The 26,931-nt window shown below is 41.4% G+C and overlaps 1 protein-coding gene across 1 annotated transcript; it reads right to left on the bottom strand.

The window, feature by feature from the left end:
- Nucleotide 1: 1 nt before the first annotated feature.
- Nucleotides 2–26,372, bottom strand: bbox1 (butyrobetaine (gamma), 2-oxoglutarate dioxygenase (gamma-butyrobetaine hydroxylase) 1). Its single transcript, XM_071896171.2, has 8 exons — nt 26,270–26,372; nt 24,543–25,012; nt 21,351–21,465; nt 7,820–8,018; nt 6,808–6,913; nt 6,444–6,640; nt 5,369–5,535; nt 2–1,989 (listed from the first exon to the last, which is right to left on the bottom strand). The coding sequence occupies exons 2-8, from the start codon at nt 24,948–24,950 to the stop codon at nt 1,829–1,831; spliced, it is 1,353 nt and encodes a 450-aa protein (XP_071752272.1). The 5' UTR covers nt 24,951–25,012; nt 26,270–26,372; the 3' UTR covers nt 2–1,828.
- Nucleotides 26,373–26,931: the final 559 nt, after the last annotated feature.

Here is a 26,931-nt window from a genome sequence, read left to right as displayed (position 1 = left end):
CTTTTTTGAAAACAAATATGCGTGTGTGTGTGTGTGTGTGTGCGCGTGTGCATCAAACATCAATTATGGAAACAATACAAGTGGAAGACAGTGGAATTCAGAGCTTTGAAGATTTATTTTAGTGGTGGTGTGATTACCCTCAACCAGTAAAACATGACAGTTTTACAAAATGCAGGTTTGCATAACAGTGTGAATAAACCTCAGCACATTTAGGCCCGAATCTACGAACATCGGCGCCATGATGCAACGTATTTACTAAGACAGCCAAATGAACACATGCAGATAATTGAGTAGAATTGCTAAATGTGCAAATAAGGCAAACAAATCAAAGGTTCAAGCAGCCTCTGCCTACTGCTGCTGTCTGGGGTCCCCTGGAGGATGAAACATTAACCCACCACTAGTGAGTACGTCTCAGGTTTAAGTGAAGTTAATATTGCTACTATGACCGTTTTGTGTGCTGAATAAACTTATCATTGACCCTCCAGTACATCCACAAGCATGGATGAGCGTTAGGCTGCATTAATGGGTTTACCCAGGAGCACAAATGATGATAGTAGTGGGACTAGAACGCCTATAGCCTATGATTAAATATCAGGTGAGCATGCAGATTTTTTACATGAAAATGCACCCGTCTTTTACAGCCTAAATCGAAAAATGCTGCCGCAATAGAGAAGAGCATCTCATCCCCCCTAACAGGCCTGTGATTTGCCTTATTTGCCCAAATGTAATTCCGGTGTGAGTTATGGACACTTCTCTACAAATTGAAACTTAAGAACAAAATCCAAACTGTCCCCTACTCAGCAGCAAGCGAGCGCCCTGTCCAGAGAAAGCTGGACTCACCAACTTAAGATCTTTCGTCTCTCTAGTCCCATTGGTCTAAAGCGATCACAGACGGGCCGGGATGGTAAACATGAGCGTCCTGTGTGCAGTTTACTGACCTCACATTCAAGATTTCTGGGTATTGAAGTTCAATTTTTTCAAACCAAAGTGCAAAGTTGCCTAGTTTACTGCAGCTTTAATCCATTTTGAATTCAGACTGTAACACAAAATGCAGAAAAAGTCAAGGGCGTTGAATTTTCTGAAGGCACTGGATTATTATATTATTATTATAGAACAGAGGTAGCAAGATATCAGAGGGTATTAGTCAAGAACGAGGATTGTTTCTAATGCCGGTATTATTATAATACACTTATGACAATGAACACAAGATGAAATGGGGCTTCAAAAGGTGTCAAAAAAAATTTAACTAGAGAGCAGGGAATGCAAAGTAATTATAGGTTTCTTAGTAATAAATTCATACATTACACAAGACTGTCATAATGTAGTACATTAGTACATGATATCACATGAGTACATAGAGGACAATGTATAAAACAAGATAAAATTAAATGCCACAGTTTTGTTTTTTTTCCTTATAAAACGGCTCCTTCATGGCTTTGAGGAAGTTCCTCATGCAATAAATAACAGGTGATCTTGGCATGGCACTAGGGTTCAAATTTTAATTGCAAAGTTACAGTGATATTTTAAATTTCCCAGATTATATTCCATTGATGGAGGGATCCTCTTTGACCCAAACCATCACGCACATAATCAAAATCTTCTGTAAGAGAGTGTTTCAATTATCTTTTGACTCTTGGCTACGCGGGTCAGAGATTTAGCTCTTGACCCTTTTCAGACATTTCAATATCTTTGCACTTTGCCCACTGTCATCTCAGCTTTTTAAGACCAACATTGAGCATAACACAGAGGTTATCTCCACCTTGCGTCATTTAGATTTCCTGTAAAGGCTGTGAAGCTACATATGTAAAAGCGGCCGTGTCCCGCAGGCCTAAACGTCCCCGTGGACAGACTTGCGGAGTATCCGGAGGCGGGACATGACTTCGTCCCAGTCCAGGTAGGCGCCCTCCAGGTGTCGCAGCTTGTCTGGGTGGCTGATGTAGCTCCTCCGTCCGTGGAGCAGGCGCCAGTTATCAAAAGTCACTATGTCGCCTGAAAGAGAACAACACCCAGAGATCAGAGGGACGGGCTTTCAGGTGAACGACTTTTATCTGCTTAAAGTCCCAGTGAAACGGCATTTTGAGATATTGGGGTAGGATATTGGGGTGGGACATAACGCTGGAAGGGAGCATTCAAAAGTGTAAATCAATGGGAGATCAGTCAGGGAGAGAAAGGCAGTTTTATTTGATTGAGGGGTGTGAATGTTAAAATATCTGATGGTTTTATTGGTTGGAATATTTACTTACACCTACTGGTACAGCATGAGGTCACCATTAAAGATATGCTGTTTTCCAGTTAAGTAAAAATAAATGGGATTTTGAAATAAAAATACAAGAAAATCAAAGTTTTGTAAATGTTTTGGCATTTGCTGTTAAAGGATAAGGCCGGTGTTTTTTAATGCATTGCTTACCGTCAACAAATCCTATGAAAATAACAAAATCAGCAATGATTTTGTTTTGCCAACAAGTCTCATCCATGTAGCCGGTGCCCAATAAAGCAATGTCCCAGCAGCCATAGAACTCCATTGTAGGGCTGCAGCTATCGATTATTTTAGTAATCGAGTATTCTACCGATTATTCCATCGATTAATCGAGTAATCGGATAAGAAATACTTTTGCTTTATTAAAGAGCAATAGTAAATATACAAAAGAGAAAAGCTGTCCGCACAAAGCTGTCCATACGACACTGTGATTTACTGAAAACGAGGTGAAATAATAATTATTATTGATATTTATTACTAGGCCTAAATATCATACAAGTTCATAAGACTGGCTAATGTACATTTATTTACTATGTTGAAGGGTTGCCCTACACCTGCTGACCCTACTCACTGCAATCAAACTAAACTGAATATACCTGCTGTATTGGACTGGTGCATTTTAGGCTCCAATTGCTACTTACACCACCTGATATTTTGCTTTCTGGGGTATTTTATGCATCACTGTGAGGGGAGTAGGTGTGTGTGTGTGTGTGTGTGTGTGTGTGTGTGTGTGTGTGTGTGTGTGTGTGTGTGTGTGTATGTGTGTATGTGTGTGACTATCATAATAATAACATGAATGAAGCTCAGGCTTTCACAAATTGACTGCAGCATTTTATTTTCTGTGGCTATTTTCTTGAGCAAAACTTAGCTAACTTAGGGACATCATAACTAGCCACCATATTGATTTACGTTCTTAACTAGCCATTACATATAGCCATAATTAACGTGCATTCTTTACTAGCCTTCATCTCATCCCGTTTTAATATTAAGTGCTGACTCCGCCCACCCGGCCAGTTTCGGCGTACGCCGGTAGCAATTACAAGTGGACCCTATCCTACAGTCCCTGCTCTCAGCGGAGGGAGGGAGCTACGCTGTGTGGGAAGCGCTGTGACCGTCAGACCTCTCTGGATTAGACAAGCAAGTAGAGAAAACCGGCATCAGCCGAACCAATTTATTGCCAAATGCTTTGGGATTCAACACATTAACATTGCTTCCCATGGTCAGAAAAAGTCGGCAGATTTGTCGCTAGTCGCTTTTGAGAAATAAAGTCGCCAGGGGGGTCTGAAAAGTCGCTAAGTCTAGCGACAAAGTCGCCAAATTGGCAACACTGGATCCGAAACTTTGGACACTTTCTGTCGTTTTCTCTGGCCTGTCTCTTCTCTTCGCCCCTCGCTATTTTCTCTCTCTTTCTCCAGCGCGTTGTGCAACAGTAATAATCATCCGTGCGAAACACTGAGCGTGTATATAGTTATATGGATTAAACGAAGCTTCGATGCAAAGAATTTGCATCGATGATTTTTAGTAATCGAGTTACTCGAGTTTCTCGAGGAATCGTTTCAGCCCTACTCCATTGTATTAAAAAAAAAACTATTAAAAACACGTCAGAGCCATGCCATTGCTCTGGGCAACATATTTCATCATTGCGATGCACCGGCCCGCCGACTTTTTCCTCAAACAACTTAATAAGCCGGCTGTAAACACTTTGTGATCTCAGGAAAGTAGTTCCGTAGCACCGAAAATAGTCCCCGGCGTAATGAAGAATTTATTCCCATTTGAATTTGATTTGGTAATAACTACAACAGCCTGACTTTTCGTGGTAACAGTTAGCGATTTTTAAAATTGAAACTATGTCTTTGTGAGCTGTATTTAAAGGTTTTTAGCTTACAATTGGAGCCAATGACTTCCGGGTTGACAGCTAAAAAGAGAACGTGGGAAGTCAGAAAGTAACGGGAGTAGAGCAAACGCATTGTTGATTTTGTTATTTTCATAGGATTTGTTGACGGTAAGCAATGCATTAAAAAACACCAGCCTTATCCTTTAAATAGGTGTATATTATGACATGGAAAATTCTTCATTTTTCACTTCATTGTGACTTTAATGTGATTCTTTATTGATCTCTGCAGGGAAATTCATCGTTTTGTTTGCCTCACTCCACAGGGAGGTCAGAGGTCAGGTACAGAACAGCTGGGGGATTCAGTGTTTTGCTCAAGGACACTTCAGCAGTGCGGCTGCCGTCTCCCTTCTTACTACCCTATGATGCCCTATATTTCTGATACAATTACTCCATCTCCGCACTTCAGCCCCTTTATGCCTCTTGATTATTCTAAGAGGGTCACACCTCACTGGGGAAATTTCATTTGTGGCCCACGGTGACCAAGAGACGGCACCGTCGTCCCTTTCGCTGCGTGTCGTTCTCATCATGACCTTGATGACGATGATGACGACGACGACGGTGACCGAGACAGTGTTGATGTCCCTGCATGTCGTTCATATTCTGTTCACTGCAGGCTTGACTGTCCTGGAAGGGGGGATCCCTCTCTGTGAGGCCCTTAGTGACGTTTTCACGGGAGTTTTTCCTTGTCTGAATGGTAGACAATGTGCTGTCACTCGAGGGACTTACTTCTATAGCGTATAACGTTTTCTTGGTGCAGGGTCCCAAAAACTCTAGAAGCACAGACCGCACTCAGTGCAATTCAGTTGAATACATCAATATTTATTTTACTTATTCAAGATGAGTACACAAGAAACAGCCAGACGTTTCATTTCTCTGCTTTCATTTCCTACTTCTGGAGACACAGCCACTGAAGAAATGTAAAAGTATATGTATACAACTACAAGTATATGTAAAATAAATACTGAAGTATTCAACTGAATTGTCCTGAATGTGGTCCGTGCTTATAGAGTTTTTGCTCGTTAGGGATCTAAGGTTGGTTGGGGGAGGTGCCGTTTTTAATTTTTCATCTACTGTGTTAAAATGTGGGCATGTGAAGCCCTTTTGAAACTGTAACTGTGATTAAGGGCTATAAAAGTAAATCTGACTTAACTTAAACTAAACTAAAACTCCTTTTTTAAGTTGTATTAGCTGGGTTTTGAGAGGAGCCGCACACTGACCTGGCTCCATGCGGTAGCTGACCACGTTCTCCGGTCGGTTCATGATGTCCACGTAGGCCTTGAGCGCTCTGTAGAAGGGCTGAACCTGATGCAAGGGGAGGTCCAGCACCGAGTCTCTGGTGGCGTTGTTGTAATTTATCCTTGAGACTCGACCCTCGCTGTCGACGCTGCTCAGAGAGGAGAGGAGAGGACGGGGGACAAAATCCAAAGTCAAGCAAAAATGAATCAAGAGTTTTCCCCACAAAGGATTTGAAATGCCTTGGGGTTTTTTATTGGACACACTGATTAAATTGCTCAATATCATCTTGCTTTCTACTCTTAACCTGATAATTTCATCAGTCTTTCATGCTGTAGGTGTATTTAGGCATAATAATCATTGTGAACAGCAGATGGCAGTGTCCTTCAGTTTACAATCTGCACTACACACACCTGCACTCTCACTCACTAATAACATGTACTACTGCATCTTGTTTTCAAATGCATGTCATTATGACTTTTGCAAGGTATTGTGTGTCTGAATCTTTTATACATACACACATACACACACACACACACACAGTGTAAATGTGGCAGAAGCTGTGTGTGTATGTACACTACCAGTCAAAAGTTTGGACACACGCATTTTCTTTATTTTTACTATTTTCCACAGTTCAGAATAATAGTAAAGACATCAAAACGAAATGAAATAACACAAATGGAATGATGCAGCGACCAAAAAAGTGTTAAACAAATCAAAACTATCTTATATTTTAGATTTTTTAAAGTAGCCGCCCTTTGCCTTGATGGAAAGACAAAAGGCTTTGGAAAGAAATTCATACACAGGCATCAACTTCACTATTTATATTTGTCTAAGAAACACATTTCAAGCATTTAAGCCTTTAGATCAAAATGGCTTTAAGATAATGAAAAACATTGCACATTCAATCAGGTGCATCCAAACCTCTGACTGGTAGTGTATAGGAAGTACAAAAGGACAGGCGAGCTGACAACCCATCAGCACGACCAGCCACTTGTTCCTCGCTGCATCTACTTTTACCCACTCTCCCTACATTCGGTCGATGTGAAGCCCACTCACTCGATGATGCAGTTCTTCGACTGCACCATGAAGTCGCAGTAGTCGGTCCCCATGTCGGTGAAGTCGACGCGGAGCGAGGTGAGCGTCTGGAAGGCCTCCGGGTCTTCTCTCTGCAGCTGCTCGGCCATGTGGAAGCCGTCCACCACCACGCTGTCCCCTCCTTCCACCGCCTGGTTGATGCAGTGCAGAAACTGGACCTGCAGCGGGCCGCAAACACATGTCGCACAGCGCCGGTTTTACAACACCGAGGACACCTTGCCAAATGAACTCGCAATAAAGGCTCCTCACAAATGGATTGGTAATGCCGTATCTTTTATATGCGGTATTATCCTCTAAATAGACCGTTAAAGTCACAATTACTCACTCCAGGTGGGAAGTGCAACGCGGGGTAATCTGTATGGAGGCTGAGCATTCCTGAAGTGTAGGCTACATTGTTTGCCATGGGTTTGTCCTGGACCTGCCATGTGTGCCTGCAGAGGAGGGGAAGATTCATTAATAAACTCTATACTAATCATTTAATTTGAGCTTTAGAAGACCGGCAGAAACAATTAGTCTGTATGGAGAAAAAAAAGATAAGATGAGATGAACTTTACTGATCCCCAAGGGGAGGCTGGGGAGCTTCAGAGGAATGCTTACACTGTAGCTTCTAAAGGAGAGAGTTCATTGGCATGCAGAGAGAGTCGTGTGCTAATGAGGAAAAGTTAGCTTCCATGTTCTGTTTGCATGCCTTGTTCAGATGCGTTCCTTGACTTGTTGCCCAAGTCATAAAACAGTCTCGCTTTTCTAACGGCACGTCTTCAGCTTGGGTCCGCAGTCTTTCGCTTCCACCAGTATGAGCTCATCCACTGGCAGTGGAAAAGCTTCGTATTCCAAAACTCTGTTCTGACTGAGTGCACCAGGTAATTCCTCTGGCTTAAAAAAAAAAGTTGGAATGCTTTTAGGTTGTTTTCCCCGTCTCTGTCCTGGAGCAATCAGCGCTGCAATAACTCACACTGCTGAATCCCAGTGTGATGAAAGGGGCAGCAGACACTGTCCATGGCCGCTTGTCTATGAGACTTCGTCACTCAAATGAATCAAAGTTACAGATATCTGGGTATCGTACAAGTTTTCCTCAACATCGGTGCAAAAGTGAGAGGCTGAGAGCTGTGATTTGTTCATCAAAAAAAATGTCTGCTTTTGCGAATCCCTGGAAAAGGCTGTAAATCAAGCCTTCTTTGTATATAATTTTTACTAAAACTCTCCTGGGGCTCCGCTCCAGCTAAAATATGATCAGTGGAAAATTCAGCGCCTCTAGATTTAGTGGGGATTTAAATTATTAAACAGTGGCTTGGCTGAGAATGACTAGAGCTAAATGGGCAAATGTCACGGTATCTTACCCGTAGAAAGTGAGCCTCAGATAGCCAATCCTCTCACTCAGTCTGGCCATCTGGCCTTGCTCCAGAGGAGCCCCCTTCAGGTAGACGATGCCAACACGCCGCAGCGCCAAGAGCCAGGCCAGAGCCGCCTTATCATCGTGGAGGACCTCCTGGAAATCAGCTGTGGGAATGCGCAGCTTGGAATCCCAGTAATAACGCTCTGGAAAGAGTAAGGGGATATTGGCATGTTTATGTAATTGACAGGCACATGTGTAAACCATTCATAATTCACCAATTTATACTAATATTCACAAACATGTTATTTTTTCCACCAAAGACACTTAAGTCTACATCCTCCTCTGGCTTGAATCAACTGATAAAAATGGACCAGAAACAATCCAGGTCCACAGCAGGGATGAGTTTCAGTTTTCACTTTACTAACCGGTGCAGGCACAGTTCCTTCTCCTTCCCCTGCCACACACACCTCCCTACATTCAGGACACTTTTTCCACTGAGGCGGCTACATGAGGTCTGAGTAAGGCCTGGACAGCCTTGCCTGATGTGCCAAGGTAAAGGAAATGAAGTCAAGAACAAACATAAGCTCACAGCTTCTGCACAATGAAGCACGTTATCACTGACAGGTTCCCATTTTCTAGTTTTAGAAAGAAAAACTAAATACAAAACTACTACTACTTGAAAAAGTGGCTAGCATTATTATGCATTTTTTTTTTTTTTTTTTTCCAGGAGAAAACAATTCATATGGTCTTTGGGGCTGTCATGCGCCCCCTGCTTGTTGGGGCCCATTTTATTTAAAAATGTTGCAACTGGCCACTGCATGCGATGGTCTGAGGACTTTGAGATGAATAGCTCACTGAGAAAAATCTGCATGTCTCAGACAGACAGACAGCAGTGGAAAAAATCCTCCCACTGCTCTCCACCCAGCTGGCTCAACTCCTTTTTCCATGGAGGCTCTCTCCTGTGACTTCGACAGAAACAGCTGCTAAGTACATTTGGTGGAGGGGGGGGGGGGTTCCTGCAGAGACTGTAGACCTGTCTGATGTTTGTGGCTCCTCATCATGTCTCTTTTCAACACCCACCAATTTTGAAACAATACTCCAAATGGGTTTGTCACAAACAAGCAGATTACAAGGCTAACGCTTGCAGGGGGATGGACAGACAGGGTGCGATGCTGAACTTCCTGTATAATTTATCATCATCAAAAGCGCCTGAAACTCCGAACGAGACAAATCACCTGCGTCAGCGGCTCACTGTGGAGGCCCAGCAGATTTACAGTTGTAAAGGGAGGGGAAGGGTTGCAACGCATCAGTGCAATATGGAAATTCAGCGCCTCACTGTTCAGAGGCAGGAAGACACTCAGGAGCCCGCTGAGATGCAACATCAGTCAGAAACACAGTGATCATCCTGACTTGTAAACCTCCCTCCAGGCTGTTGTCACAAACAATACGTTTCTGACTGCACAGTTCAAAGGGTCAAGAACTCCCTCCTTGTTAAAACTTGTCAAGAGGGTGGAGAAACACTTCAGGAAAACATAATGACGCAGTTAACTCTGAAGGTGACCACAGAAAACAAACGCTAAGAATGAGGAACTAGGGCAAAGGTCAAGCCTGAATGTTACAATTGCTCTCATGAAACTGGACCTGCAAGTCTGTGCAGGCACTGGGGGGTGGGTGGGTGGGGGGGTGGTTAAGCTCAGACGGTTTTGGATGACACCCATGGCAAAGAAGCTACAGCACCAGTTGCAGGGTGCATGTAGATCCGCTGAGGAGTTTTGGCTGTAGCTCTGCTTGAAACAGAAACTGGCTCATTTTGTAAACTCATCATGCTTCCTCCGATCAAATGAGTTCACATTGTGGCGGCCGGTATATATCAATAAAAGATGGGAGAACTCTGCATCAATACATCATCAGCTTGTTTTTCATCTGTGAAGGCTAATCACGTAACTCAGATGTGAAGGGTTGGCAAAGTTTTCAATAAAAACAAGTATTTCTTGTCATTTATCAGCTCATACTGGTCACAGCTCAACGAACGAATAAGTGCTGTCATGCTGTATAAACAATCCTGGCCTACTTGAGACCAAATAAAACTGAGAGTGAATTTGTGAGGAGATGACTGTTAAGTACTAGTTGTGACATGTAGAAAAGCTGAGTAGTCATGGAAAAAAAGAGACTTAAGTGGTGATTAATGCCTTAAAACCGTCTTTGTTAGCAGAAAAAAGCTGTAGAGAATGATTGAGTCTGGAGAGAAAAGTGTACAGCCTAAATCAGTAAAGTGAACAATGTTAGGTGACTGGTGTGAACCCAGACGAGCCTTCATGTAGGTGACGGGGGTACGGAGCCCGGCGGCAGCAAGCCCGGCCCAGTGGGTTCAGGTTCAGACGCCACTCAATGTTCTGGTCTTATTGCCGTGTAATGCTCAACACCCTCTTACTCACCAAAAGGCGAATTCACCGCACTGATTTCCTGGAACGGCCTGTGCTTCCGCAGAGCCAATCAGAGATTAGTCTCACTCTCTCGCGCAGTTTCCAGCTGGGGTTAACTGAGATACAATGTCAGAATGAGTGTAACAATAAGCACTTGTGCGTGAGAAACACACAGAGGGAGAGAGAGTCTGAGGGAGAGAGTCTCATTTGGGTAAAAACACTGAGGTTTTCACAGGAAGGTCTAGGCTAGCATGAGCTTGAAGGGACGCGTTTGACAGTCTGACAAGATAGTATGTGTGTATAATCCCCTCCCCTGTTCCACCCTTGGTCTTGGTCTGCTACAGTGGCTTTTCCAGATGAGGAAACCTGAAGCCGCGGCTCCTGTGGCTGTCAGGCAGCTCATGGCAGTTTGGCTCTCCCTCATTGTGCTCTGTTTAAGCTGGAAGGCCGCGTTGCTTTCCTCTGCAGCTGGGAGCGCCTTCAAAGCTCTGCTTGAATCACTGTGTTATCCAAAGAGCTTTGTTTGAGTTAGTTACGTTTTTATCACACAGCTTGGATCAGCTGCCTTCAATGGGCCGTCTGTGGAATGTACACTGGAGGGCTTGGAGCCAGATGGGCATGAGCAACCTTTTCAGTGAGAATGAGCTTTTATATATTAGATTCAACCGCTACTGTTTATAGCAGAGGAACGTTTTACCGCAATAAATGAATAAAATGACAACACATCAGATATGTAGATTTAGGTATTCTTGCCTTCCTCCAGCCCCAAGTGAATTCTTGGATATTGTTTTGTAATTTGTTTTTAAGCTTCAGTATTAATAAAGCACAAAGTAACGAACAAGTGAATAGTTCATTATTTTTTCATTATTTAAGTAACCAATAAATCATCAAAACTGTTATGTCTCTGCTTATGTGTGCGAGTGAACCCATATTAGTGAAATCTCATTTCGCATCCCACTACTTGTGTACAGTGGGGAATACAGACTTGGCGAAATGATTGATGTCCAGTTCCTGAGAAAGCAAAGCAGCCTATCCCCAGAAGCATACTCCCACTATGCTTCACATTCATTAGTGATAATTTGCTGCGCTAACTTTTTCACTGAACTCCAAATTAAAATTAGCCTGACAAATTAGCGCTACTAAATTACTATATTATAAACACAGAATAGCATCATTTTATGTTATTTGTTGTTATTTATGATGTGTTATTTATATTAAGAATTATGGGCTGACTGATTTTTTTTTTCTAAAACAGCCCAAAGTAACTAATTATCTAGGAGTCTACAGACTATTTTTTCTTGTGAGAGGCTTGACAGCATTTTTTGTTTAAAGTAATTTTATAACCAAGGTGAAAAAAATGTTGATGCAGATGAAAAATTGGCCGGCCTACATAAAGGTGTAACATTGTGAGCATTTCCTAAGTAATCATGGTACACTTCACACCAGACCATTGAGTCTGGTGTGATGTGTTTCCCTTCTGTCATATTGTACCTGTGTGTCTGTTCACAAAGGCTCTGTGTTTACAACAAGCCAAAATATCACTGTGCTAACTGTGTATCACTCAATCTGCAAGAAATCCACTCTACCCTTCACCAATTTCAACAAACACACCTTTATTTATGAAACAGACCTGGATGACAGAGCAACCAACTGCTGCATTCCTAGTTTCAAAGAGACAGAGTGAACAGTGTTCCTCTCACTTGACAGCTCCAAGCCGTCGACGCTCAGTTCCAAACTGAACTTTGCCTCTTTCTCCATCAGCGATTTGGGCTCCCAAACTGTACTGAGTGTTGCAGGAGTTAGTCAGATCATGTCTTTTTGCCAATTTATACTCAACGCTTTCGGAATTAGTCGAAGTGCCAAGTGGGAGGCCTTGCTTGCCAGAGAAATGAGATATTCACTCATTATAATGACCAAGCTTTCCACGCACACTGATATAAAAGTGTTGAAATATCATAAAAGGTGATAATGAAAGGGGATTTGACCCTAAAATTGCTGATTAGTGAAGGATTTACAGGAATATACAGTATCAAAAGTTTGTGCATGGGTGGCAGAGGGGGAAATGTGTTGTAAAAGGCCCAATTCTTCTTCAAGGAGACAGCTGATCTGTGGAAGATTTGGCTGTTTAGATGTGAATTACAGTATTTTTGACAACAGTCCCTATTGCTTAACCCATGACTATTCACAATAGCACACTACACCGTGATAAAGACTGATTTTGACAAATGAAATCACTGCAATCATGGCTTGCCTTTTGAATTCCTCCAATTCCTTTAAAGTTGATAAAGGCGGGACAAAGGTGTGGGTGTGCACGTGTGGGTGTGCATGTGTGTGAGCACGTGTACGCAAAGTCCGTTTTGCTGATGCCGTGTAATCGGTGTGTGAACTGATGGAACAGGTTTGGGAAGAGATACTAATTTTTCCATTGATGGACCACCGCAGCAATGTTTCCAGGAGCCTTTCTGTCAAGTGACGAGTGATGACATAGGAGAGGGAAAGGAGACTAAATTCAGACCAGATGGCAAAGGGAAAACACTCGCCAGACAGGGAATTGACAAATCAGCTGCTACTTGGCTGAGCTGAAACCAACAGTCAATAGAGTTAATAGAGAAAACTCAATAGAGTCTCGTCAGGAAAGCCTTGGACCAATGAGTGCGTTTTAAGTCAGGTAGTTTGGCATAACAGTCCCAATCAAATGCTGATTGAGATATATTGTATTTATTCAAGCTAGGAAATGGAGTATAAATAAATGTCCAGAGTGCCACAAACCGTACAACAAACTACCAAAAAAACTACAAAGTAACCCATAAAACGTACCACAAAATACCCCAAAGTATCGCAAAGTGTACCACAAAGTAGCACAAAGTGTACTACAAAGTACCATAAAGAATGCCAAAGGACCACAAAATATAGACTGAACAGTTTTGGCCTTTGTTTTAGAGAACTCATGGTTTTCCTCAGCTTTTTGACTCTCTGTACACAAAAGGCCCACAGAGCTCACAGAGTTCTGCATGACATCAGGATTGATTAAGACCAGATAGCTAAGGTAAAGACAGGGACGTTTTGACAGGCAATTCACAGCTCAAGGACAGAAATCTTTCTGGTTTTATGGCTGCAGTTGACTGATCGGGGAGACCTTATCGGCAGGCGGGTGGAGGATATAATGAGGACCGCTTCACTGTTTTAGTGAGAGAAATCTCATCGCAACTTTGGTGTCATCGTTATTTTCTCTCACTCAAGATCTGGATAGCTTTTCCTTTAATACATTTCATAAAATACAGTTTCTGTCCAGCCTGCTCCTCCATCAAACTCCAGACCGGGACCTAAAGTACCACAATGTGTACCATAAAGTACCGCAAAGTAAGACAGCATACCACAAAGTAACTCAAAATGTACCTCAAAGTTCTACAAAGCACGATAAAATACCATGAAGTATAACACAAAGTATCCCAAAGGACCACACAGTGTACCCCAAAGAACCTTAAAGTGCATCTCAAAGAACCACAAAGTACTCTTTAGTATACCACAAAGTAGACAAAGTATACCATCTACTACTATACCCTAAAGTACCACAAAGTGTACCTCAAAGTACCCCAAACTACCACAAAGTGTAGTACAAACTATGAAAGCATATCACAAAATACCGCAGATTATAGCACACCCACAGGTACCACAGAGTGTACCACAACGTACCATAAAGTATTACAAAGTATATAAGGAAGTACCCTTAAAAGTACCCCAATGTGATGCTAAGTATGACAAGGTGTACCACAATATACCCTAAAATACCAAAAAGTATCACAAAGTGCATATCATACAATATCCCAATGTACTACAAAGTGACCATGGATTGTGCCACAAAGGCTAAGTACACACTGCCAGAATTTGGAGGTGACAAATTCATTCATGAATGTGTATATTATGTACATGTACATAGTAAAATGACTAGACTGTGGATGTGTGGGTAACGGGAGTCACTCCACTCCTCCACTCCTATCTCGTTACACCAGTAACCAGAGGCGTCAATTTATCCTTAAGACCTGAATAAACTGCCACCGACAGCCACTGCATGAATTTGATATTTTTAAGCGACCGCAACATTTGGGTCGCCGCAAGACTGCAGAACTGGTTGGACGATCTAACCACAACAATCTCCTGTCGTCCAACATTTTTTTCAAATGAACAAGGCAGGAGGGAACATTATGTAACCTAAGGAGCATCACACCTTACCTAACAAGTTGTCCAGTCCGGCTCTGGTACATACTATGCAGACTAACCACATCCACACAATTCAGTAGCCAAAACCTGAATTTTCAGGTAGTGAGTGTGGTTGTAGAATGCGGTTGTCACTCTCCTTAATAACCGAACTGTGTGTGAACTTAACAGAATTAAGCACTCCAATGAGGAGTGACAACCGTATTAAGCTGCAGTGTGTATGTAGCCATGTAGCACAAAGAACCCCAAAGTATGCCACTAAGTGCCACAAACTGGTCCTCTGGGGCGCTGGCACATGCGCGTTTCAAAATGTTTAAACTGTTCAACTTTAACATGAGCCAGACCGACCTCTTGGGCTGGCACCCAGCTGGAACTGTAAAAAATTTTCTTAGCCCCATTTCACTCCTTACTGACGGCTAAGAGTCATAATGCGGAAATTTTGGCCTGATGCAGGACGAAACCAACGTAAATCAGTCCTGCAGGCTAGAAAGAGCATAAGCAGTATTGCTCAATAAATGACAAGAGTTAGTGTAGCAAACACATGGACTGAGACTAAAATACAGCAGAGGAAAAACACATACATCCCGATGTTAACCAGGTGCCGGGCAGAATACAAAGCATAGAACAAAAGAGTGCATACACTGCAGGTTTTACCTGAGGTGTATGAATTTATTAAGACCTATACATCAGTCTGATGAAGAGCATGGAGCTCCAAATGTCACATGTATAGATGGTGTTAATAAATTCATACACCTTGGGGCCAAGTCTACTTTTGTTCCGGTACTAAAATAGAAAATCAGCAATCAACTGATAGCAATAAAAATGAGCTGGCAATGAATATACTAAATAGGGATGGAAACCTTTAAGTATCTTTGTTTCCAGACTCTGCAAAGCCAAAGTAGCATTTAGCTTTTCTTCTGGTGCTATGTGAACTCAAACTAAGACACACAGAGCAGGAAGATATGTGAGGGGAGTCTGGCCGAAGAAGCCAATGACATCTATTAATTCAACTCAACACAGTTATCCTGCCTGATCAGGGCAAATGACTCAATGACTCAGACAAAGTTTACTGAATGAGAGTACAATGTTAACGGATATTGGAACTGAAGGCAGACTACTTCTACTAGTCTACTAAACTATGTGAGATTATGGATAATGTCTGAGAAACAATCAGTTTAGTGTTGAAACATTTAGTCGATCAGTTAGTCGACTGACAGAAAATTAATCGATTCTAATTTAGATAATCGATGACTCGTTTTAGTCATTTAACAAGTAAGAATACCAAACATTTGCTGGTTACAGCTTCACAAATGCTAAGATTTACTTGCTTTTCTCTGTTTCATATCATTATAAAATGAATACCTTGGGGTTTATTGGCTGCTGGTCAGACTGAGTGAGCAATTTTCAGAATCACTTTGGGCTCTGATAACTTGTGATGACCATTTGTCATTATTTTTAACATTTTAAAATGATTTTAAATGATCAATCGATTAATGGAAAAATGAATTGAGAAATTAATCGAGAATGAAAAGAGTGAATGAATTAATCGAGAATTAAAGTACTCGTTAGTTGCAGTCCTATGTCAGTTATATGTGTTTTGGCATATTCCTATTTTCAGAATAATAATTTAAACGGTTTCATATCTGTCCTTTAAACATCAGTGACATGAAATTAGCCAGAATTCCCATCCTTATCAAATACCCATGGCCAGGGTGTGAAATGGGCGACCTGGGATGATGACATGGTTAAAATATTAAGAGCATTTGGTCGGGTCTTGAGAAAAAGCACTGACAGATTTATCAGTGAAAGGCAGAGTCAGCCCAGATAAGGATGTGAGTGACAGAAGCCTGCGGTGAGCCTGTGAGCCGCTCAGCATCATCACTCTCCTTCATGTGAAGCGAAAGGTTCAAAGTGCACCGGCCAACAGGAAAACAGCACTGTCACTTTATGAGGGTAAATCCAAAGGTCCTGCACACTCAACTCACACACCTAGGATGACGCCGACACAATTATATCACTTGTGTTGAAGATTACGGAGATGAAGGTGAGTCGGATGTTTGATAAGAACAGAAATTGTAACTGTTGAATGTCTACGTGCTACAACACCACATCGCTGAATACCAAGATTATCACTCAAATCAGTTGCTGACTCATTAGAATGAAATAAAGCTGATAGTGGTCTTGTCAAATAGCTGGCTAATCAAAAGGAGAATCTAGCCTCGGTCAATTCAAAAATCAAACTGACCTTGATGTGTCTTAAATATAAAGACTGCCCAGTTGCTCACTCATAGATAGCTCTTTATCTAGAGTTTGTCACACACACAAACACAAGAACAAGCACAAGAGCGAGCACACACACACAGCTTAGAGGCTACATTCACCCTGTATAGAAAAGTGCTATAGAAGTAAAGGTTTACTTACTTAATATGTCCTATGGCACAACTGTGAGGCTCATTTGTTACCTGCGCCAACAGAGTTGGAAGGAGCTTATGTTTTCACCTCTGTGTGTCTGTTCGTTAGCAAGATATCTCAAAATGTAACAAATGGATTTGGATTAAATTAGGTGGACAGACAGCTCTTGGCCCAAGGAGCAGCTGATTCGACTTTGGTGATTTCCACCATTAGAGGATTATCGTTTTTTTAACCATAACTATTATGCTGCGTTTATGTGCTGGTGGGAAGGTCTGACATCCGTAATTTCCACGTTGGCTGCTAAACTGCATTATATTCATGTGCTATTTTCTGGCAAAATCAAACCTGGAAACGATAAACAAACATATACTGTTACGGAGGTTGCAGTTTTGCAAGTTGGAGAATGTTCAGCGTTGGTGGAGGTTTGTGCTCTACTGAGTGATTCTAGCTGTCCAAACGGCAATAACGTTAAGCCAGGCAGCAAAAGACAATAAAAGATAATTATGGACAACATTACTTTTCGCTTTCAACATACATTAATGGGCTCGCTCAGTGTTACAGATTTACATTAGTGTTTAGTGATAGTTCTGAGTTTTGCTAGCTAACTTTAGCATGTTGATTTGGACTGGGGTGAACTGGCCCACTTCTGAGGGGCTGCAGCTGCAGGGCCTGCATCATTCCTGGCCATCCATCGAGAACTGCCAAAGGTTTGGCTGCAGTAGCTGGGCCATAAAATTGAAATGAAATACAGTGCTTAGGACTGGAGCAGCCCGTTGTAGTTACCGTCTTTTGAAAATAAATTTCAATCAAAAATCCCCAATGAAGACAGCCCAGACTGGCCCAGACGCAGCAGCCCAATACTCTACAACAACATCTCTATGTTATTTTGCTAAAACATCAGGACATTAAAGGAAGTTGTAAGTTACAAATAGAACTGAAAGTACTACAATTCAAACAGGAAATTGTAAAGGTCAGTGAAAAATCTAAACTACCATATACAAACAATAACAACTGTACAAGGGGACTGTAGTGAAATTAAGGATTTGGTGTTGTCATTTGGCCTGGCAACAGAAACACAACATACCAAAACACTTAATCAATAAACCAATTAAAAGAAAGTCTGTTTAAAATCACTACTTAAAGGACAGAGAGCACGTCTTTAAATACTCTTCAGTCTCCAGCACAGGGCAGTTTGAATTTAAATTCCTGACTGCAGACCAACACGTACTGTACCTACGGGCTCATTTGTTGGTCTCAAGAAATGAACAACTGCTGGCAACAGCGAGCTAGTGTTTGGTAAGAACATGCAGATCTTTTCTTGACCCTCGCCCTAAATCAGTTTTCCATATGGCAGCGGCAGGAGCGGGTCTGAATGAGACACTCCACAGTTACAGACTTCAGCCCTGCAGAAGTTTTACTGTCTTGAGCTATTTCACATACAGACTGTGCACACCTCAATTAAGTATTTTGTTTGGTTTAGACGTGTGAGGGCAATATACTAGAGAGACACACATCATATATACTGTATATATACATGAAATAAGCTATGGGAGAGATTTTAAATTAAAGAACTGAAGAACAAACAGAAACACGTTGTTATTATGCACGGAGAGTCATTTAAGAGTGATATTTATTGCCTGAGAAAGATGTAAATGGGAATTTGGACACTAATCAATTCAATCTTAAAGTTGACTTGAAGCCATGCCTGCTGCAACAGTGAAACTATCACACAGTAGGATTTTTTAAGCACTTATCTCCTCCAAAACAAACCACATATGGATGATGACTATGCTTTTGAAGTTTGAAAAGTGTATGTAAAATATGTTGTTTGCTAGCTAATTCAAATGCGGGTATAGCATAAATTCAGTGTGTCCCATGTACATCCCTGTGTTTGGGACTGTATTACACACAGACTCAAAGTTTTCGGTGTAATGAAGAAAGAGCACATGAATAGTACTAGTTTCTTGTCTGACTGATACTAGCCACTACTATACTGCTTCCTGTGGTCTACGAAGGAGGACGACTCCATAGAAACGGCAAAAGTACAAGAAAAAAACATTACGCCAGACACCAGACAAAAAAGAAAAGAAAAAAAAAGAAAAAAAGAGGTATGGTGTAGTCTGAGTAATATCCCCACAGCTCCTATTATCATATTGACCTCACAGTGTCCCGTGCGCGCTACACTTTCACTGTTGAGAACACTTTTACAGGCAGACCCGGGCCTGTAAAATATAGGTGCACTGCATGAAAAAGGAAACAGAGACCCTGACCGCGGACTACGCCTCGGTGAGTTAACGTCATGGAGAGAGAGAGAAAGAGTGAGGATGTGAGCAGAAAACCCTCAGAAGTGAACACTGTTCATCATCCAATTGAAAATATAGACCTTTCCGGTATTTTTCGGCAGGAGGAATTTCAGGCTGGCACTCAGGAGGAAATAATTAAACCCAGAGACTACGTGTGTGTGTGTGTCATGTTGTATTGTGTTTGTGTGTGTGTGCGTGCAGGCAGACCGAGCCGAGCTCTGTCTTCTGGGAGCACTCCTGGCTCTGAGCTAGCAGTGGTTGGAAAAAAAAACAAAAAAAAACACTAGAAAATGTGTGTATGTGTGTGTGTGTCTATCTGTACAATGCTATGGGGGGATCTCTTTACACTTCAGCTACAGGAGAGAGGGAGTTCTGCAGCCGACACACACATACCCCTTAATCAGTCTGGAACAGAGACAGAGCAGGAGCCGCTCAGCCCTGTGGGTCCTTCAGGACCACGTGAGTACACAAACCATCCACAGTCCATCCCCCGCTCCGCTGAAACGCCGCAACCTTGTACCACAGCTGAACTTTCTCCTCTCCTGTCTGCTAGATTGTAAAGTGTATTGGGCCGTTGTAAATGCACTGTAAAATCTGTTCTCTTTCCTGTCTTTAGAAGAACTACCTTTCTTAACGACCTTGTAATGTTACAAACAAAAAAAAACGTGAGGAAATTACAGTTTAGATCAGGGGTGACTTTTTTTTTTTATCCCCCAGGGAAGGTTTGCTCATTTTCAGCAATGCTTTGCTTCACATTCACACAATTACACACATTCACATCTGAGAGCTGCTGCTAAATTACAGAGATTGTGGATTGGTGCGCACGTGAACAAGCACTTTGTTCACAAGCCGTCAGTTCTCACTATTAGTCATAAATGGTTGTTGAAATGCCCAGTGTTTACCTGTTTACCTGTTAAGTGTTAACCAGTTTACCTGTTTACTTTCATTGTCAGTGAGGTTGACTCTGTCCAGCAAAAACATAGGATACACTGTTTGAAAGCACTAGTATTGGCAGTACTAATAAAAAAATAAATGGTAAAAAGTGATGATGGCACAACAATGCAAGAAACTTCTCCACTGCATATCAAAAAGAGAAAAAAATGTCCACAATAGCATCGCAGAATACACTTTTTTGATGTTTCCACAAATGTTAGGGCCTAATTAATTTTGGTTGAGTAACTTAGACATTACTGTTACACACTCTGCCTTCATTAACAAACGTTCAAGGAATGAGACATCTAAATGTTAAGGGAACACTGAAATTACTGCACTTATGTCCAACACTTCAGAAGCAGAATCTCCTGCTGGTTGATTTTGATACTGACTTTAAAAACAGACATGAACCGTCATGAGGGACATCGTACAGATTACGCAACACTTTCCAAGGAAGCCCTTGGTGGAAGGAAAAGATGACAGATGATTAAATGGTCGTCTTGATGAAGTGTTTTACAATAAAACACCATGAAATATGCTACTGACTCTGAACATCCAAAGCATTGGACTACTGTTGAGAGAAACCCAATAATATGGTTCTTGATGCAATGTGCAAAGCTGAAATGGCACATCACAGCAGTAACTGACACGCAATAACACCTGAAAAAAAAAAAAAGTACAGGATCCATGCAATCTGACGCACATGATGGCATGTTGTACCTCTTTGAAAAAGCTGTATATAATAATATTCACAGTTCGCTTTGAAAATCAACTCTTTGGCCATTACATCAATAAAATAATCGACAGAATAATCAATTACAAAATAATCATTAATTGCAGCAGTGAATCTATAGTGAAAGTATAGTTTATATAGGCTTCTTTGTAAATGGCAATAGTTTTACGCATTGTGCCCCTTCTTTTTATCCATTCATTACTATCCCATATGTCACAACACCACTAACTTCAAACTGTGCTGCATGGTATAGGCTAAGGCTACACATCTGGGACGAGGTGAGTGCATTCTAATGTCAAGTAGATCTTATTCAAATCCCACATTCTGCATGCAGAGATGCATGTGTATACTTTTTGTGCATGCACAGTCTCCAGGCCCTTGATCTACATGGAACATACAGAACACTTAGCTATCCACACATAAAACGAGATGGTCCCCAATGCCAATTCATTACATTTTCAAATACAAACACAGATATACTAAAATGTAAATGAAAAATATAAAATTTGGTCTCACCATTGATGAAAAGCTCTTCTTGCATTGCTTGTCTGGCAACAGGAGAGAAGCAGCGTTTCCTTAGCCACTCTGGGTCAAACACACTGGTGTGCTGGTCAGGCCACACAATGGATACCTGAGGAAGGACGAGTTGGATGACCGACAACAATAAACTAAGACTGAACAATGATGTCAGACTGGAGGCTCAAACACAGGCCATTTTTTATGTAAACAAACGACTTGCACAATGGCATTTTAGCCCCTTCAGGACAAAAACAGAACAGTGAACAACTTGGATTACGTCACTGTTTGCATCATGTTAGTAACAAAACAGCTGAAAATTAGCTGTTATGGATATGACATCCACGCAATGTGGTTGTGACATTGACTGAACCAACCACTGATTTCCTACAGATTTCCCAACCAATTCTAATTTAATTTATTTATTGACATCTGGTACGATTTTTCATATTAATTTAAGCATTCAAATTTCCTTAGGAATTTTCCAAAGGGTTGGCAAATGGCATTGATTTGAATGATAATGAGCCATTAACTGGCAAAAAAGAATGAGACAGTTTTGACCTTTTCTTAGTGTGTGGTTATATACTCAGATATCAAAATGAACAGAATTAATCACCAGACAAAAAGCTTACTGACCCCAACTGGCCAAAATGTGGTCAGCATTTTTTTTTCTCCTTTCAATGTGGCCACTGCTGAATATTTTGTTGTGTTAAGCCATCTATCTAAAGTGTAGTGTCTCTCTGCTTGGCTGACAGCAAGAGACAAGTTTCTTTACTGATTGGAAATGATGTGGTCCAAATCATTTTTTGGTGCCAACCTAAATGTAGACTAAGTAACATGTCAGCTATAGGACATCTGCTTTGTGTTTATCTAAAAAGAGAGATGCTTTCCTGAATCTTTTTTGTATCAACTCTGTTTGATTTCATTTTTCATATTGTTTCATTGGTTTCCAGAAGGAAGATTAGTCTGTCCATGTATTATTGAAATATAGGCTGAAAAGAATGATATATTGTTTTCTATGCATGCAAAATCCATCCAATTTAATTTCCGCTACCAATCTCAAATTAGAATGAAAAAAATATATTATTAACTGCTAATACCATATTGTTTTATTATGGTATTAGTCATTTGACCTCAAAATGACTCCAGCCTCTAAAACTGTACACACATCACACAACTGTACACTGTGTGTGATTGCAAGGTTGTGACCTGACATAGTGAGGAGAGTGTGTGTTCTTGGAGAAAAGTGTGTTCAGTTCTTCGAGGCTCGGGAGGAGATTGAAGGAGAAAGTAGACAATAGAAATGTAGCCACCTTTTCAATCTTCTTTTTGAGCTTCTTTCTAGCGCTGCTATGTTTGCTATGCTGCTACGTACCTCAGCTATTGTACAAGATAACTGCTCTTTTGCTGCAGAGAACTGAACTAAACACACTCTGTTCACCCCCTGCCTCACTGGACTTCACAGTCTCTCGCACACATAGCAGACCAAGGGAGAATGGAGAGGAAGACAATTAAATAGCGAGTTCGAAATTGTGCATTTTGTTCCATTAAAAAAAGAACACAGAAAAAACAGGAAATTGATAAGGCAGTAACAGAAACACTGGAAGCGGTTCCTCAATGGAAACAGGTCTTAGTTCCCAACCCTATACTCCGCCTCAACACTGATCTTATCTCTCAAATAGAACTTAAGCTACTCTATTATAATAGCCAATTCATCATCTACCTCAGCAGACATCACCTCTGGGGTCCCTCAGGGCTCAATTCTAGGCCCCATCCTTTTCTCCCCCTACATGCACAGCCGTTTTTCAAAATCAGCTGGCTGTAGTGAAGATTTGCTCTGAATAATGGCGTCGATATCGGTCTTTTCCACTCACTGTCCGATCGTTGGCTTCAGGAGACTTGGATTATGCTGCTGGAGTAATTTTATGGATATTTTCTGTTCTTTTGCTGCTCTCGGAACTATAAAGATAGGTCCCGTCCCTAATGACTTCAGTTTTTTTAGAGAACGCTGCTAAGAAGTCGTGCTGGGAAGTTCCGAGATTTTATGGACTAACAAACTTCACCAGAGTTTCAACTGGCATGGGGGTGAGTAGATAATGACTGAATTTTCATTTTTGAGTGAACTATTCCTTTAACATGAGATTTTGCACGTTAGCAGAAATTGTTAAAAACAGAAAAATAAATAATTTCTTATGATTATCGTGACATGAATTTTGTCCATATTTGCCAAGCCCTACTTAGCAACGTCATGTGTAGACATAGTGTTTCTTCCCATTGCTATGCGGATGATACCCAGTTGTACCTCCCATTACAAACATAGTGACCCAAACTCCATAAACACTCTCAAGAGTTGGATGTCTCAGAACTTTTGACAACTCAATGATATAGCCTTATTTGGCCTCCTAGCACCAAAAATGTCATTCTCTAATGGATCTTGGTAATCTATCCCCCAACACAAAGGCAGTGGCCAGAAACTTTGGAGAGATTGTTGGCAGTCACTTGACTTTTATCCTCCACAGATTTACATAAGGTCATCCATGCTTTTATCTCATTTTATTTAGACTACAGCAACTCCCTGCCTGAACCGACTTTTCAGTGATGTTCGGGATGTTTTGGGGCATATACCACTGGCAGTGGGTGTGTGTTGTATGGGTGTGGCTGTGTGTTATTATTCTTTTTTGATAAGTTCTCTAGAAATAAAAGTTATTATTATTAATTTAAAAAAATATATTTATTACCCAAGACCTATAATGATCATTTCATTATGTTCAATACATAAATAGAGTGGTAGTGCATCTTGCTTATAGAGCACTTTTAAATGAACCGAATGACAACTATTAAATACATGACAGTACTTTACATTTATTCAGCTGCAGTGGTCCCAACAGCTGGAAACTTTCTCCCACAGATAGAAAAATGTAAATACAAAAGAAGATTCATCATCTGGCCTTATTGCTCAGCCAGTCAGTTCAGGGAAATGGGACGCTCTTCTCTACTGCAGCCCCATTTTGTGATTCAGGCTGATAAGATGGCTGTATTATAACATAAAATCTTACCTAGTGTAGCTTTAAGAGACATTTCTTCTCACTGTAAGATATCTTCTCATGCATTTCAAAGGTCTTTCTTGTTAGAAAAGATTTATCTCTGAGAACCTGGATAAACAATAAAAGTCAGATAAAGGAAGTAGCCTACCTTGTTGTTGTCAGTGACCTGGACAATGTCAACTCCTGTGTGGACATCAAGCTGGGAGAACAACAGGCTGCGGGCCTGAGCCGACTGCAGGGTACATAATGGACACTGACAATTGTCTCTCAGCCAGGTGAATGGGTAGAGGCTTTGGCCCCCATCCTCCCACTCCACCTCCACCAGCCTCTCCTCGTCCAGGGCGCGGGCGTGCCTCACTCCGTGGCGAGCCACGGGCAGGGAGGCTGACACCAGTGTCTGCTGCCCACGGAGCTGCACTGAAGCCAGACAGGAGGGTGGTGGAGCTGCAGCCCACCCAGGTCTACCACACGCCCTCAGCGCCCGGCAGGCCATGACAGAGCTGCCTCTCTGCAGCATGGCTGGCAGGGCACGACGCGCAAACCAACTCATCCACATTGTTGATCCGTTCCCTCCGGGCAAACTGCGTCCCCAGGTCAGAAAGGGTGACCGACTCTGTACTGAATGAGAAAGTGTACGCATAGAATTAAACAATTTGATGCCAGAGAATTACACAATTTCACCTTGTACCACAAGTAAGGTTTCCATTGACATCATGTGTAAATACTCATATCATATCTGTGAAATTGTTTTCCAGTGTGAAGGGTGAAAAAGGTAATTTAAAGGTGTTTTGACAATGTTGTGAGTGACTTTGATTTAATTAGTCTTTACTGCACATGGACTTCTAAACAAAGACACAGATGATTCACAGTTAGAGACCTCACTGTCAAGATAGTTACCATACTATTTCAGCCTGTGGAAACCCTTGTCTGCTTCACCAGAATAGCAAATAACTGTCTAAAATTAGAATATCATTATGCATACACCGACTAATTTATCCAAGAGCCTTAATGAATATTAATTATGGGAATCAGGCATCTGCATATTATGCATGTGCCGAACAGGATAACCTAATGAAATGTTATTTTGTTTTTGCTTTTACTAATTTAAAGGCATGTCTAGGCGTCACAACGTAATAAGTAACTTATTATGACCTTTAACACCATTGTTTGGCTAAATCAAATAAGCCTCTCGCAGAAACAATACACTGAAACCAATATGAGACACTCATTGACTCCAAGCCAAACAGAAGTGGTCGTATACTTTAAACGAAAACGGAAGTAGTCGAGAGTGATACCTCTCGCTTCGCCTATGCATAATCTAATTACAGTATGTGTTAAAAAACACACTGCAAATTTCGTCATTTCTAGGCTTTTACAGCGATTTAGGTGGCAGCATCACCAGCGGGTGAATTTAAGTTTGATCAGGAACAACATGCATCCTGCGAATACAACCCATCGTTTTCTACGGGACAAATGTTTGCTGACAAACACTAACAGCCTGTGAACCAATGCTAGTTAGCTGCTTGCCAGTTAGTTTTTTGTGTGTTGCTCACAACAGATGATGATAGCTAAGCTCCCAAAACGCATATTTACTGATAGTGAACACGAGTTGATTTAGGTTTGTGAATGAAACAAACGCCGGTACCGTTACTGCTACTTCCGCGCTAATGTTACTTAGTTAACGTTAACGCGCTCCAGCTATTCAATATCCTCGTTTCAGTATATGAGAGCTAACAGATAGTACTATTCAAAGCTAGCCGGTCGACCTACTTTCCCAAGTAGCGTAGCAACATCCACGCCAGTGTGTTTTAAAGCATGACTATATGTGTACTAAAGCAGCGTCAAAACAGAAAAAATGAAATTGTTTGTCACTACCTGTATTGTTTTCACGGCGGTGTCAGTTCCCCGAGTACGTCGCGTCCGTCAACACAAACGGCAATGCCGGCTGTCAGACTCAGACAGAAAGTAGGTGAAAGGTTGTCAGGGAGGCCGTGGAGGATGACATAACCAGCAAGTGCATGAACTATGATCTACTTTCTTATGTCAAGTGATAGCGGCACCGAGAGCCAACACTTAAGTCTATTTACAGAAACAGTACTGACAAACAGCCTGTAGCTACTGACGCACGGGGGTTAAATTTGTCAATATTTCTCCTTCAGTATAAAAGTAAAGAATGCATCGCACTGTGCACAAAGGCTCTGAGACAGATTGGGTGCACTGATGGGTGCAGGGGCTGTGGGTCTGTGTCAGTCAGGATCACAAGAAAGTGTTGGTGCAGACATATTGTCAACTTACCTGGTTTCACTGAACTCACTCATATGCAATAAAAACACACAGTAGCCTACTCTTTTCTATCAAAATGAAAGTGTAAATGAAAATTCTATAAAGAATAAAATTGTAGAAAATCCTGCAAACAGGGTCAGTAGCCAACTGTCTATAACATGTATAAAAAGTACAAATAAAATAACTACTGTGCAAAATTATAGGCTACAATCTCTTGTTTCATTTATTTCGATTGGCTTAAATGTCACAGCAAA

The sequence above is a fragment of the Centroberyx gerrardi genome, chromosome 1 (genome assembly GCF_048128805.1).
Source record: "Centroberyx gerrardi isolate f3 chromosome 1, fCenGer3.hap1.cur.20231027, whole genome shotgun sequence".
In the NCBI taxonomy this organism is placed as follows: Eukaryota; Metazoa; Chordata; class Actinopteri; order Beryciformes; family Berycidae; genus Centroberyx; species Centroberyx gerrardi.
This window is presented reverse-complemented; position numbering and strand designations above follow the sequence as displayed.

Coding starts and splice junctions, on each gene's coding strand:
- bbox1 (XM_071896171.2), bottom strand. CDS start 24,950: ATGTGGATGAGTTGGTTTGCGCGTCGTGCCCTGCCAGCCATGCTGCAG. Junction 8,019..21,350: donor AGAAGAGCTTTTCATCAATG/GTGAGACCAAAT, acceptor TACTCTTTCCAG/AGCGTTATTACTGGGATTCC. Junction 6,641..6,807: donor CGTTGCACTTCCCACCTGGA/GTGAGTAATTGT, acceptor GGCCCGCTGCAG/GTCCAGTTTCTGCACTGCAT.